The following is a 15395-nucleotide window of genomic DNA, read 5'->3' as shown; positions in this document are numbered from 1 at the left end:
CAACCCTAAATGCAACATGGGGCTGACAAAATCGGGACATTACTGTATCTAGAAACTCTTGGCTCAAATAATGTTAGTGCTTGTGGTACTAGACAACTTTTCTGAAAACTTTTTTTTTCTAAATGATCAGACTACTGAGCTATCCGCGAAACAAAAATTCTTTGCTCACTAGCGCCGCCTAGTGGCAAAATTTCGAAACTTTCGGCTCAAATAATGTTACCCCTTGTGATACAGAGCAACTTTGCCGAAGACGCCATCTTTCTAAGTAGTCAGGCTACTCAGCTATGCGTGACAAAATCGGAGCGTGACAAAATCGGAACGTGATAAAAACGGAACATACCTGTAGTCTATATTATAGTCGATACAAACGTCTTATCTTGAACTTTCCGTTCAATTTGAACGCAGATTAGTCACAATCCTGAGAAACAGAATGTTACGTGTAGACAATACAATGATGCAAAAAAAACTTATTTGACGCAATAGTTAAACCTTTTATTTAAACTATTTTATATTTATGTAAATGGTATCGTTGATGATAATTCAGTAAATATGCAGTAAGTATAATAATTAATATTATCCAAACATTAAGTTTGATATCACTTGAGTTTGAATTCGTTTCGAATAATTAGGGAAATCATTTCCCTCTTTTTGGCACTCGTTTTGTTACACAGCTCTCTCTCTCTCTCTCTCTCTACTCATAAGGCAGCAAACACTGTCCGTGCAAAGATCACAAGTAAACATTTTTCTTGACAATGTATACTCAGTAAAACAAACAGCTCAACTAGGATTATTCCCTCCTCCGGTGGCCTCCGGTTGGGTTTGATCAGTGTCTATGTCTGTTCGGTTGACCAGTACCCAAGTGGAATCGTTGGCAGAGTCTTGTCTTTGGATGGGCCTAGTCGGTGACCCAGCAACTGTACCCGGCACCGATTGTTGATGCTGATTTTGTTGAATGCGTACCGCGGAAGGAGTGTGCGCTTGTGCATTGGCAGCCATTCGCCGTCGTTCGTCCAGCTGTTGCTGCAGGGTGGCTTTGAACTTTATCAATGCTTCCTGAAATGGGGAATAATAGAACATGTTATTTAATGAAAGTCTTATTGATTGTATTGCTGTGTGCGTTTGAAATGCAAATATCAAATGCGGGAGCACCAAATGCGGTAAGATTTTTCACAAGAAATGCGGTGTCAAAGATAGATTTTTCTTTCTAGGGCGGCGGTGATTTATATAATCGTTGCTCTATGTCCTTGATTGTTTTGTGTAACCGCAATTGGAGAACGTTTAGTCAAGATTTGCATATCAAATGCAAACAGCAATACCTGAGTAATAATAAAGAAATCAGTGCTCATAAGGTAATGGTGCTCAACCCTATTTATAGCATTTTTATAGAACAAATGAAATTTCTCAAAAATTGTTTGTAGATCCTATCAGATCGATCTATGAAAAAATAAATAATAATTTTTGATGAGAATTTGACGTATTGTGACGATCTGATCCTCAATCAAAATCATCAGTATGTGTCAGATCCGGATCACACAATGGATGTTAAATCTGATGCAAAGGTATGAAGTGACTAAGATATTAACTGCCCATACTCGCATAACAGTCCCATATGAATTTTATCCATATTTGAGTTAGCTCCGTGAATGATGTTTATTTTTAGTGTACTTCCGTAAATCATGCTTAAAATTGGATCTTTGTATGGACAAAAAGTGGAAAAAATACCAAACCGTGTGCGTCCCATATTACAAATACCCGCATAACAGTCCCATTAGTTGATCATGACGAAATTGAAACAAACCCATTTTGATAATATTTTTTGTAAACTTGCATCGTGGTTTTCATTTCATTAAAAGAAGGAATATCACAAAGTATACTGATTAAAACCATGTTTATTCACGAAAAATACTTATTCTAGCTTTACATGAACATTTTCTAGAGTGACTTCTGTTGCAATAAATTATAGAACCACAACTAAAAGCATATATCCTTGCGAGGCTAAAAAAAAACAAGAAAAATAGAATCTCCTTGAAAGAACATTTGGCCAATTGTCAACTTATTTAAATAATTGTAAACGAAATCTCCGGCAGGCTCAACTTTCGTCGGTATGAAAGGGGACGTTTTTCGCGCACATCGCCATTGGTATCATCGACATGATTTTCATAGTCATACGAAGTATATATAACATCTATTGCCGAGAAAGGATGGTTCTAGACACACAACAGTATTATCCACACATGGGGAATCGCATGATTGAAGCGATTGTCGTCATTAAGATCCAAAACTTGCTCTATTAGTTATATTCCTCGGTATGGTTCAAATCCAACGCTCCTGTGCAGTGGGGGAATTCAACCAAGCGGCCGACAGAAACAGACAAATAAAATTTTCAACACTATCATTGTTTAAAGTATAGTACCTACCACCGAATAGTACTTCGAAGTAAATTTGCAATTAAAACATGCGAGTACCTACTATAAGTTTCAGAAGGAAAAATGTCTTCTGATCAATTGTAAACTTCAATATTAATGTGTCAACGAGCGTGATAACAAAGTAAGCGAGTCCTAAGGAATGGGACTGGTATGCGGGTATAATTGCGGTTGGCTAAAGAAGTACTCGGATAACGAGTCCCATTGGCTTGGGTCCCAGATTTGGAATTCAGAAACAACCATTTTAACCGTGTTACACTTGTTGACGATTTTTTAATATTGTAATGATAATGTGTAGAGTAATGCTACCACGATTTATTGCTATCAGCATCGGTGAAACGAACACATTTGAAAATATGTTTAGAAGCGTTTTTCTCGACATGACGATTTTCCTAATGGGACTGTATTGCGAGTATGGGCAGTTAAGTTGACTCCTCACAAAATAGTGCTTAAAGGTGCTAGTTTTCAGCTCCGAAAACTATATAACGTTCATTCATTGAAAAGCGTAACGAGGGAGTGGATAAGTGTCGAGAATGACTATTTTTGGCGTTATGAAGTTTGTTAATGAACCTTGTAAGAATGCTTTCCGTCCAACACACAATTTTGCTGAATAAGAGCTGAAGAAATCACTCTAAAGCTTATTTCTGTTAACTGTTGTTCATGAATGAAAAATTTGGAACAAGAGTCTTGTTAAAAACTTTGCTAATTTTTATTCATCAAAAAATTTGTCATGAATTTTGTTGGGTATGATTGGAAGAATTCGCTGTGTATCTGCAGAAAATCATACAAAATATCGTCAGAGGTTTCAACTTTGTCATAAATCAAGGACTAGTCAAACTTGTAATCCAGGTAAGACTTGATCAAGAATCAGTATAATCAACAACCCCAGAAATCCGAATGCAAGCCAACATATTTTTTGGTTTATTTTTTCGCCAACCTCTACGGATCTATCGTAATCCGGGGTAACATTGATCGAAATGACTCATCTCGTAAAAAACTCTAATGAACATTTATTGATCGGACATTTTCAAAGCATGAATAGTGCTTCTGTCTCTTATATTCATGAGCTAAAAACATTGAGGTTTTTGCGAAAATTGGGTATAGTTCATGCATAAATTTGTCAACTTTTCGAAATAATGATTTCCATCATTATGAATGACCCTACCGAAGATACATGTCTAACATGAGTTCTCCAAACGATATAAGCAGGGAAAATGCGATTGTCACTAAAAATGGCATCGCCGAAAACGATTCCGTTGTCAAAACTTTCATAACTATGTTCAATCCGGCAACATTGACAAATTACTATTAAGAATGTAAAATTCCCTTAGGAAATTGCCTACTGAGTGATTCCAAGCAACAGCACCAAAATTTGGTAAATTTTTTAATTCATTTTTTTCTATTGAGCTGAAACTTTGCACAGTTTTCCAGTTCCATCTAAATCGTCATTTTCCGATATCAAATCTTCAAGTTGAGTCACGACTAACTTTTCAAAAGGGTGTATGTGAAAATGGTTCAAAAATATTCAAAAAGCTGCACAGCAAAAACGGTTCGTTTGATTGTTAGACAACTAAAGAAACAAAGTTAGACAACTAAATAAAGATTCCAAAAAAAATACACACAGTAAAAAAATTTTTTTTGTTTGCATTAAAAACACAATTTTTGACACAAAAACTCAAATATCTCAAAACCCTATCGGAATACCAACGTAATTTTTTGAGGGAAAACGGTCCATTATATTAGCTATCTACCATATAAATTTGGTGATGGTAAACCAATAAACAAAAAAGTTATGACATTTCAAACATGTCACAATTTTCACATTTAGTAGTAAAAAAAATTTTGTTTTCGGTGTAAATTATTACGGGAACCGCAGTTTGTTGCTGATTTTATTGTTAAGGGCCTTGCGTGAATTATACAAGTCGTTTTCATGTATTCATTAGTATTATGTATATTATATGTATAAATATTATGTATATGTATAAATATTATATGTATATGTATATATGTATAAATTAAAATGAATTAACAAATTACACGAAAATATTTTTTTTTACCAGGATATTTTTTTTTTTAGAGTATGATCAATGAGTTTCTAAAAGTTATATATAAACTTTAAAAGTTTTGGATTTGGGTATGCGTTATGAGATCATGAAAACATTTTATTAATACTTATTTATTTATTTATTGTTATTCATTTTTTTACAATATCGAACACTTTTGCATCATTATCAGTACAGTTCGAGTATAGTTTTGCTTTAATTTTATTTTCTGACAATGGAATGAAACAGTGAAATTGTTGGGTTCCTTGGATCGTTTTCGCGTTATTATATTGCTCGCTGAGCTCTGATGCCGTTAATTCGTACTCTTCAGTAGTAGTAAAACAAAATGATAATTTTGTTAAATCTTCTTCTTTTCTGCGATTCGCCCAATCAAATAGTTCTTTTGCAGTTTTAATTGGATGCTCACGTTCTTTGGCTAAACTTGCTCTTGTGGCCATGCGCTTTATGGTTCCTCCAATAGCATCACAAGGACCAAGGAGCAAAGAAATGCCATTCTGCATCAATTCCGTACTTTGATTTAAATTGACATAGGCTCGAAAAATTCTTACGGTTTTTGTACTGCGATGCTGCTCCATCAGACATGAAATATATCTTTCTGATTTCTTTATCCTTATCAACGCGTAAAAAGTTAATCATTTTGGCTATGAACAAATTTACAGATACTGAGTCGTGTCTTAAATCTTCGGAAATTACAATAAAACTAAAATGTTCAATTTGCGTACTTCCATTGAAATAAATAACGAATGGATGAATTGTAGCTTGTTGTACGTTCCAGTGATGGGACTGCACTTCATCTTGCAATACAAAGCTATAGTTTTCAGAAAAATCACAAATGACTAAAAATTCACCATCTTGTAATGTATTTTTCGTATTTTTTAAAAAGCGGGATTGCTCTGTTTTAATAAAGTCGTGAGGAATTAAACTTTCTAATTTCAAGCATAAAAATGACACAAACTCATCTACAGGTTTTACAATAGTTTCTAGGTCACACCTATCTGTGGTCACCCATTGCTCAAATGATAACTGATCAATATAATTTTCTTCAAACTCAGCGAATAAAGTATTTTCCAATGATGAAGAATCTGGACAATCCGAACAAGATCGTAGATAGCAATTTGATGTTGTATTTTCACACAAAAGACTACCAGTTAACATTTTGATATCCTTTGATAAATTGATTTTTTTCAAACTATGTAAGATTAGGTTAATATTTTCGTGTGTTGTGCACACACAAACATTATGTGTTCCTGAATTGGATAGAAGCTTGCATTGCCTTGGACGAAGGCTTGCAAATGAGGAAAAACCTACCTTAATATTTTCGTTAATTTCCTTGAAGCGTGTATACACTTCTTTCAAAGTAGTCATCATTAATCGTTTTTGGATTGCTTGACGCTTTCCATCTTTTTTTACAGATACATAATCTTTTTGGCCAGGCATAGCTCTACTTACTTCATCGTCTTCAAAATATTGAATTATTTTTTCTTTTGTCTCATCTGTTAATGAAGTACTCGACCTAGCATTTTTGGTTGCAAGACAGTTATTTTTGAATTGTTTTGCCTCTTTTGCTGTATTTTTATTGGCTTTGAACTCATCAATGGCGTCTTGAATAGACCACGAGCTTGGCAGCATCGACAAAATCAATAATTTTTCTTTCCTTGTCGTGGCTAGATTCGAGAACCTTTCCTACATATTCATAATTACCTCATCGTAGTCTTTATTTTCCACATCCTCAGGGGCCTTCCTTAGCCGAGTGGTTAGAGTCCCCGGCTTCAAAGCAAAGCCATGCTGAAGGTGTCTGGGTTCGATTCCCGGTCGGTCCAGGATCTTTTCGTAATGGAATTTTCCTTGACTTCCCTGGGCATAGAGTATCATCGTACCTGCCACACGACATACGAATGCGAAAATGGCAACTTTGGCAAAGAAAGCTCTCAGTTAATAACTGTGGAAGTGCTCATAAGAACACTACGCTGAGAAGCAGGCTCTGTCCCAGTGAGGACGTTAATGCCAAGAAGAAGAAGAAGATCCTCAGGTCCTAATTTGAAGAGGTTTCTTCGTACAGCTTCGTTGATTTCACGGTATTTTTTCTCGGGATAATTGACGTAACCCATCTTCGTCCATTTAATCGGAGTCACTTTTATTCCAGCTATCCCTTCGTTGAAGCGTTCGATGTTGACCTTCTGGATGCACTTATCTTCTGATTGATTTGTTGAAACAGATGTCGCTGATGGTACCGTGGCAAGACTATCTGCACTTGGCACTTCTGGTAACTCCTCAGTTGTTGTCGGTGCATCTAGTAATTCCTCAGTTGTTGTTGTTTTCGAACATCCTGCAACCTGATCCACCGATGATGTACAGATTGCCCGTTTGTCAACATTTAAACGGCAGGACGTACAAATGCGTAAATTTGTATTCAATGTAGACATTGGAGCATAACCAGCCGCTTTCAGTTTATCTATGGTGCTTTCGGTGAGATTTCGTAGCTCTTTCGAACACTTTTTTTCTGCAAACGGCCTGCAACAGTTGAGAAAGCGACTACTCATGTTGCTCGTTAGATTTTAATCAACAAAATCACTTTTTAGTTTTTACTGACTAGTTTGGTGTCGTTTGCTTGACTGAAGAAAATTTTTACAATTAAATCTTTTATAATCATAGTGGTAGTATATTTTTAGCTTTTTCGTGAGTATGTTCATGGTATGTACCTATCATGTTTTTGATGTTGTTGAAGTTACTCGCTTTCTCCCAAATATGATTAACAAAGTCTATTCTCTACCAAGGCGGGTCTATACCCAGGTGTAATCAGATTTTAACTTTGTGGAGAAAACCAGCGCCGAGAAAACCGACCTGCTTTACGTATACTAGATCACCTGGGTATAGACCCGCCTTGTTCTCTACGAGGTAAACTTTTTGCAGGTAAATTAGTCGTATACCTGTATAGAAAACTCTTTTTTTGTAGCTTTTGTCTTCAATATTAGATTTCTTATAGGTTTCTTTTATCAAAAGGTTTCAACACTATTGAGAGAATTTTTCTTCAGTTACGTACAATAAAAAATATGACACTATCAAGACTTTAGATCACAACACTGGATCGCGTCTAACTTTCTAATAGATGCTATAATAGTTATCAATAATTAAATAAAATATCATGAAAACAACTTGTTAACCTCATGTGGTACCCTTAACAAAAAGTTCAGAAACAAACTGCGGTCCTAAAAAAAATTAACAATTAAAAAAAAAATTTTTTTTTTCACTAAGTGTCAAATTTGTGAAATATTTGAAATATCATAACTTTTTTGTTTATTGGCTTACCATCATTTTTATGGTAGATAGCTAATATAATGGACCGTTTTCCCTCAAAAAATTACGTTGGTATTCCGATAGGGTTTTGAGATATTTGAGTTTTTGTGACAAAAATGATGTTTTTTAATGCAAAAAAAAATTGTTTTTTACTGTGTGTATTTTTTTTGGAATCTTTATTTAGTTGTCTAACTTTGTTTCTTTAGATGTCTAACAATCGAACGAACCGTTTTTGCTGTGCAGCTTTTTGAATATTTTTGAACCATTTACACATACACTCTTATGAAAAGTTAGTCGTGACTCAACTTGAAGATTTGATATCGGAAAATGACGATTTAGATGGAACTGAAAAACTGTGCAAAGTTTCAGATATTTTTGAAATGGTCGATCAGAATCGACTTGCATGCCTCCGTGGAATCCCTCTACTTTAAGGCGTACTCCGCGAATCAAGGTCTTTTTAATTTTAAAATAACTCAAAAACAAAATGATTTGTAAAAGTTTGGCTTTCATATTCGCCTTCAGGGGCCATGATTTAAGTAAGTTACGACATTTTCCATACATAGTCGGATATACACGGGAAAACATTCAGTGGTAAAAAATACTATTTTAGCTGACTACGCCCATTCTTAAAACTATCATGAAATTTTAGAGAAAATTACTATGTTTGTAGTACATCCCACTCGTCTTTCTGGTACATTTGACAAACATCTTTTTCGTCAATCTGATTTCGACTACCGTTTTGATTCATATTACGGACAGATTCTTATTCCGGACACTCTACTTTGTATGGGAAACATTTCTCAGGAAATGTTTCAATTTTGGCCGTACAAAAGTTCACACTAATCTAGATTTTTCACAGATATCTATGAAAATTTATAATACTCAAGTGTCTTAGACGCTTCTTTAGTGGTTTGCCAATTTCAAATAATGATTTGACTTTTCTATGTATGATTTTCATATGTTGTCCGGAATTCGAATCATAGTGTCCGGAATATGAGACAAAAGTAAAGAAGCGTCCGGAATAAGAATCATGAAAAGTTTACACATTTCTATTTATTTAAAATTATTCAAATAACGGAATCAAAATCTTCGACCATCACGTTAATAAAGAAAAAAAACTGATTTTCCATATGCTCAAGTGCTTAAAGGCATTACGGAGCTAATTTCATCATGTAACCAAATTAGTTCTTGTAGCACAATATTCTGGATAGGTTGGTGAACAAATGTATTCACGATTCAGATTAATTCAAATGCTACTGATTGCTGCCTGTTGTATATCAAATTCGAAGCATACGTCAAGAAGTACTCAAGGTGAAGATGAATCGAAGCCAAACTTCAAATTTTCAAGAGCACGGATCTGGAGAACCAAACATCCTGTTAAGCCGAAAACTTAATCGATTGGTCACTAGCTGGTGATGGTGGTGGTGGTGGTGGTAAAATCATGCGCATTTGTGGTCTGCTAAAAAATATCGGTGCGAGCGCTTAAGTTAACCCCCTAAAATGGTAGTTTCTACCGCACAATTTTTTTGCGTGTAGATTTCAGGTTTTGTAAAAAAATACATATAGGTACCGTTAAGTCACCAGTCACCGTGCGGGCTCCATTCACCGTGCACATATACAAATTCCTACAGAATATTCATACAATTTTCACAAATTATTCTTTTGTCAGCAATATAAGATAAAACTGATAAAATGAAGTAGTTTTTGTCACAAAGCATTTTGAAAAACCTTGTTTATGTAGTCAAAATCATATGAATTCTGTTTGATAATGAGATTTTTCAACACTCTTAGTAGAAACGCCAAAAATTACCATTTTTCATTTTAACGTTAGAGTATGAAATTTTTCAAAATTTCAACAAGTTTACCCTGTGGATACTACTAGTTAGATGTATATCATCGTATGAGCAATGAAATTTTATGCAATTTATATTTTTTTCTTGTGTTTCAGTCAAAACCCAAATGCACGGTGCATTACTGTAAAAAGCTTTAAATTATTCGGTAATACTAGATTTATTGTTATGTCGTGATTAAAAAACTTCATATTGAGTGTTTGAGTGAATATGAAATGGTTTGGACAATACAGTCGAACCTCCTATAATGATTTTAATAAAAAAATATTTATTTAGTAAATGTTTATACTTTTTATGGTTTTTATTATAAATGAAGATTTTAATGCTCTTAAAAATGAGTGCGCACACTACTAGCAACATAGTTGCTCCATTACCAACGTTTCTTCAAGATACAACATTAAATCATGACGAAAACTATATGCACGGTGAATGGTGCACTAGTGTGCACGGTAAATGGTGACATAGAACGGTACGAGGCGACCTTAACATGACATTTTCAAACATAATTTTAGAGTATTTTTTGTTATCCAACACTAGTTTTATATTTTTTCCTGAATTATTATATAATTGCACGCTACGTAGTGGTATTTTAGTACGCATCAAATTATTTGGAAAAGTTATACAATTTATTGAAGTGCAATTTTTTTTAAATGCACGGTGAATGGTAGCTTGACGGTATTTAAGATTGAATATTTGAAATATATTATTCAAGAAAACATTTTTTACAAGTTTCAAAGAGTTTTTGTAACGTAAAACAATAAAATATTTTCAAAAGCTCATACCACACGAATACAAAATCATACTAAAAAAACTAAATAAATGAAAGAAATATAGAAGGCTTTGAAAACATCTGCACAAAAGGTGGCCATTTTTTCATAAATCGATTTTGAGTAATTTAGAGACCCTTTTTGTAAGAAAGTTTATGTTCTAACAATTCTAAAAATAAGCGTACTTTTCATTCTAATGCTGAGCGCTTTTCGGACACTGATTTTTTTCTGGAACGCCCTATTATAGATGAGTAACTCACCTTTTCTTCCAGCTTCTTCAAATACTCCTTCTTCAACCGGAGTTCTTCCGCTGGCATATTCGCTTGCAGATTATCACGAAGAGCTTGACTAGTAACAATTTGTGTTTGGATCTACAATGAACAGAAGTTCGTTATTCTAACACTTAATTTTTACAATTAATGCAGAATGATTCGTTACCTCCCAATACTCCTGCACAAGTTTTCTGTGCTCATCGTGGATTTGTTCTGATGGTAAATTGCCTTGGATCGGCGTCAGAGGCCGCAGATTGTCGTCGAGAATGCTGTTGAGTGATTTGTAGTCCAGCGATGTATCCGTGCTGGATGACGAAGACACTGGGCGAGTCATACCAGCAACACTGGTAATGTTAACGCCTCCGGAAGTGTTGGTCATTGATGTGCTGAAGTTGGCATTGCCCGCACTTAACTTGCTGGGAGCTACGGTGGTAGACACTGTCGTCGCACACGGAAGATTATTATCGATTGGTACATTGTTCCTTCGGGTGACGACCAGTCTTTCTGTGCCTTGATTGTTTGCTGTGGAAAGAAGAGCGAAAGAAAACTTTTGTTAAATATGCGTATTTTTGACGTTGGATAACGTCTTTCGGCAACATATGGGGGCACAATAATTATTCAGAATAACGAAAAATGGTCAGGTTTTAACCGCTAAAAACTTCAATATATATTCATCAATCGATCAGAATTTTATCTACGCACGGATTCAAATGGAGGACACTATTGATTATTAGCAACGAACTATTGAAAAATCGTAAAATGTTGACCTCTTTCTTATCTAACCAATCACGTTCAAGCACATTTTTGGGTTCTGCTTCCCACAATAAAAACGCACCGGTCCTGCTTCTTCCCTCACAAATTACCAGAGCTCCAAAGAGCCAACATGTTTACATAAATGTAATGTAAATCATTAAAAAAAAGTCCAATATCCAAATTCAAAAGAGAAACAAGCTGAAGGACCCCTAGGTCAAACTCTTAAGGTGTAGAATATTTTTTGTAAAAACCAAAAATGAAAATAAATATGAATTTAATCGAAAAACTTCTTCCCTCATTCAGCGTCCGACTGTAATTCTTATCAGTTCCGAAGTTTTAGTTGCGGGATTAAGAATCGTTTTGTATTTTGCGTTGTGCACAGTAGTGCAAAGTCATTCCGTGGAATGCCAGACTGCTGGCGCGAAATAAGTTTGCTGCGCTGCCAGTGGATCCCAAGCCCCCTCGAACCCACGCTGCGAAAGTCCCGCCGATTTTCGCAGTGGGAAAGGATGTTGCCGTGCTTCGGAGCGAGCTTGCGGACAAGCAAATTTTCCCGCTCTTCAAGCTCTGCAGCACCGGCATGAAGATCCTCTGCACCACCAGCGCCGGCTACCAGGAGGTAGACCAGCACCTTTCGGAAAGGCGTCGGGAGTATTACACCCACGATGGTCCCGGCACCAAGCCATTCAAAGTGCTCCTTCGAGGCTTGCCGGAGCACGCCCCGGAGGAAGTCATCAGCGAGCTGAGGCAGGCCAAGCTGAAGCCCCATCAGGAGAGAACCAGGAAGCACTCGGCGTGATCAGCTTTCCTTGGTGCACCTCGAAAAGGGCTCCGCTTCAATGGCGGACGTGACGAAGGGCCGGCATCTCTTCCAGATGGTGGTCGCCTGGAAGAAATAGCGGCCAAAAAAGAAGGATGTCACTCAATGTGGCAAGGGCCTTGTATTCAGCCATGGGTGAAGAACTGCCACATGCTTCCACGATGCGACAAGTGCGCTGGCGCTCATCTAACCGTGACATGCGCCACATGATGGACGAGAGCGCGGAGCCGAAATGGTCCAACTGCGGAGCACAACACGTTGGCAGCCACTGAAGCTGCCCAAAGCGGACCAAGTATCTCGAGATCCGCAAGAGGGCTACCACGAAGAACCAGCGTGGGCGGGAAAGACGTCCCCCTCCTCCCCCGCTCGCCGAGGAAAATTTACCGCTGCTACGGTACCAAGTGCCGAACTTACCGCCGCTTCAACCAAACCATCGCCAGCAAGCCCTCCAGTCGGCATCCGCCGGCAAGAAGCCATCCGTTCAGCAACGCTTCGCGGCAGCCGCCGCAGCCCCATCCGTGCCAACAACCCCATCGCTTGGCTGGTCCAACCAGGGACGTTCCCCAACCGTCAACCCGTTGTACGATGGATCTCTCTACCCGCAGGAGTAGTCAGTAGTGAACTATTAGCCCACACGAAGCTGCTGTGTCTGAACATGCAGCTAACCTACACCGATCTCCCAACGACTTCTCGGAGGAGTTGGAGACAAAAACATCCAAAATCTTGAAAGCCCCAGGTTTCAGCAACATCCTGATCTTGGAGCTCAAGCAATTGAGTCTCCAGTTCTATCAACATCTGGCACTTTTTAATCTGTGCCTCCGATTTAGCTAGTTCCCCTCGTCGTGGAAGTCAGCAAAAGTCATCCCCATCAGGAAACCTGGGAAGGATCCTTCTTCCTCCAAAAGCTATCGCCCCATCAGCCTTCTCTCAGGGTTATCGAAGCATTTTGAAAAAGCGATCAACAGACGGCTGCTTTAAAAATGTTCAAAATAACATCTTACTCGAGGAACAATTTGGTTTTCGACGCAGTCGTTCAACCGTGCACCAACTGACTCGAGTAACCAACATCCTCAGGCGGAACAAGTCCCTCGCCAAATCCTCTGTCATGGCGTTGCACGATGTTAAAAAAGCATTCGACAACGTCGGGATGACGGCCTAGTGTACAAGCTGCACCGATACAATGTTCCCACCTATTTGTTGAAAATCATAAAAAAAAATCTGTTTGACAGGATGTTCAGGGTTTCCCTCAGTGGAGTCAACTCAGACCCACTCAACATTCCCATAGGTGTTCCACAGGGTAGTATTTTAGGTCCCCTACTATACAACGCACTGGGGGATTTTTTCGGCAATGCAGTCTTAGGAGCAATTAAAACGACAAAATTTGTTCTATGCCCGACGTTTCAATGGTCTATGCCATCTTTCTCAAGGGTTAGACCATTGAAACGTCGGGCATAGAACAAATTTTGTCGTTTTAATTGCTCCTAAGACTGCATTGCCGAAAAAATCCCCCAGTGCGAAACATACCAGTCGAAAGCATCAAAAGGACTACTATACAACCTGTTCACCTCGGACATGCCTCAGCTCCCTGAAGGCGGCTCTCTATCGCTATTCGCTGACGACACCTCAGTCGTCTACAGCGGTATATACACGAGAGCGTTAACATCTCGACTCCAGAGAGGCCTGAATGTCTTGTCAGATTATCTGAACAGCTGGAAGATCTGTATCAACGCGGCGAAGACCCAGGTCATCCTCTTCCCCTATTCAAAATCCCCCAGACTTGTTCCGGCTGAGGATTGTAAAATCACCCTCGGTGGATCAACGGTGGAATGGTCTGATGTAGCCGACTACCTTGGCTTAACGTTAGACAGCAAGCTTCTCTTCAGACAGCAGGTTGACAAAACGCATTGGCGTAAATACGGGGAAGCTAGGGGGGTCTTAGCCCCCCCCCCTACCCCCCCTAGAAAATTTCAAGCCCTTCCTAGAAATTTCAAATTCTCATGTTAACCATGTATCTTGCTTTAGAGATTTCTATAATCGATTGGCTCAAGCCCCCTCTAGATTTGAGTTCAAGTTACGCTAATGACAAAACGGTCACCAAATGCAACATCTTGCGCAAAGCACTATACCCACTGATCAACCGAAAGTCAACCTTGTCTATGACGAACAAGCTTGCTGTTTACAATCAGGTCATTCTTCCGGTCATTGAATATGGCGTACCAACCTGGGAGAGCTGCGCCAAAACCCAGCATCTGCGGCTCCAGAGGACCCAGAATAAGTTTCTCAGGGTGATCCTCAACAGTCCTCGGAGAATGAGGACAACCGAGGTCCACCGTCTGGCTGAGATAAAAACACTCGATGGGCGCTTTGGTGACTCGATCGATAGATACAGGGCTCGTTGCCAACAATCTGGCCAGCAAGTCATCCGGGACTTCGTTCCCCTCTAGGTTATCAATTTTTTTAGTATGCTTGTAACAAATAATAAATTGTACTTTTAAACTACCAGAGCCCATAAGGCCAAAGAAGAAATTAGGGTAAAACCACAATCACCAGAACACTTAAAAAAAACAAATTCCAACACAAAGCTGAAGGACCTCTCGGTCAATCTCTTAGTCTATAAAGAACAATTACTTTGTAAAATTTGATGAAAATAAATATGAATTTAATGCAAAAATGCTTCTTTCCTCATTCTTCTTTTTAACGTCAGACTGTGAACACGTTAGGCAAACAAATCATTTTCGCTCAGTTTTCAATGGGACGCGAATGGAACAACACGTATATCGGAGACATCGATACTAGAGCCACTCTCTTAAGTGCACCAGCATCATCGTTTTCGGCCAGAAACCCGTCGCTACTAGCCAGTGCTCCGCTGTCATTGCCATGCGGGCGGGAGGCTAGTGCGGCCAATCTGCTTTATAAATCGAGCGACACAACCGTCGCTGTCCACGCAAAGGTAGTGAAGTACACGCTGATGGGTTCCCGGACTTCACGAGATAGATTAGCAGCTGCTCCCCCAAAAATACGCGATTTGATCCAGCGACGAAAAGTCACCGCGATTTTGTCGTTATGCAAGCACTCTCCTATGGAACCATCTAGAAAGATGGATGCTACCAAAGCCGCTGAAAATCGCGCGGCACGCTCCTCTAATTGTACATG

The 15395-nt window shown here is 38.3% G+C and overlaps 1 protein-coding gene across 1 annotated transcript in view; it reads right to left on the bottom strand.

Moving 5' to 3' along the window:
• Positions 1-467: 467 nt before the first annotated feature.
• LOC5568685 (mitogen-activated protein kinase kinase kinase 7) overlaps positions 468-15395 on the bottom strand; it is a 94664-nt gene continuing 79736 nt past the window's right edge. The window contains exons 7-9 of the mRNA XM_021847323.1: positions 10836-11191; positions 10658-10768; positions 468-1053 (exon numbers count right to left, since the gene is read on the bottom strand). Coding sequence (XP_021703015.1) covers positions 778-1053; positions 10658-10768; positions 10836-11191 — 743 coding nt within the window. The 3' untranslated portion in view covers positions 468-777. The remainder of the gene's footprint in view (positions 1054-10657; positions 10769-10835; positions 11192-15395) is intronic.

This window comes from Aedes aegypti, chromosome 1 (assembly GCF_002204515.2).
Source record: "Aedes aegypti strain LVP_AGWG chromosome 1, AaegL5.0 Primary Assembly, whole genome shotgun sequence".
In the NCBI taxonomy this organism is placed as follows: domain Eukaryota; kingdom Metazoa; phylum Arthropoda; class Insecta; order Diptera; family Culicidae; genus Aedes; species Aedes aegypti.
The sequence above is the reverse complement of the archived record's forward strand: the minus strand, read 5'-3'. Positions and strand labels throughout refer to the sequence as shown.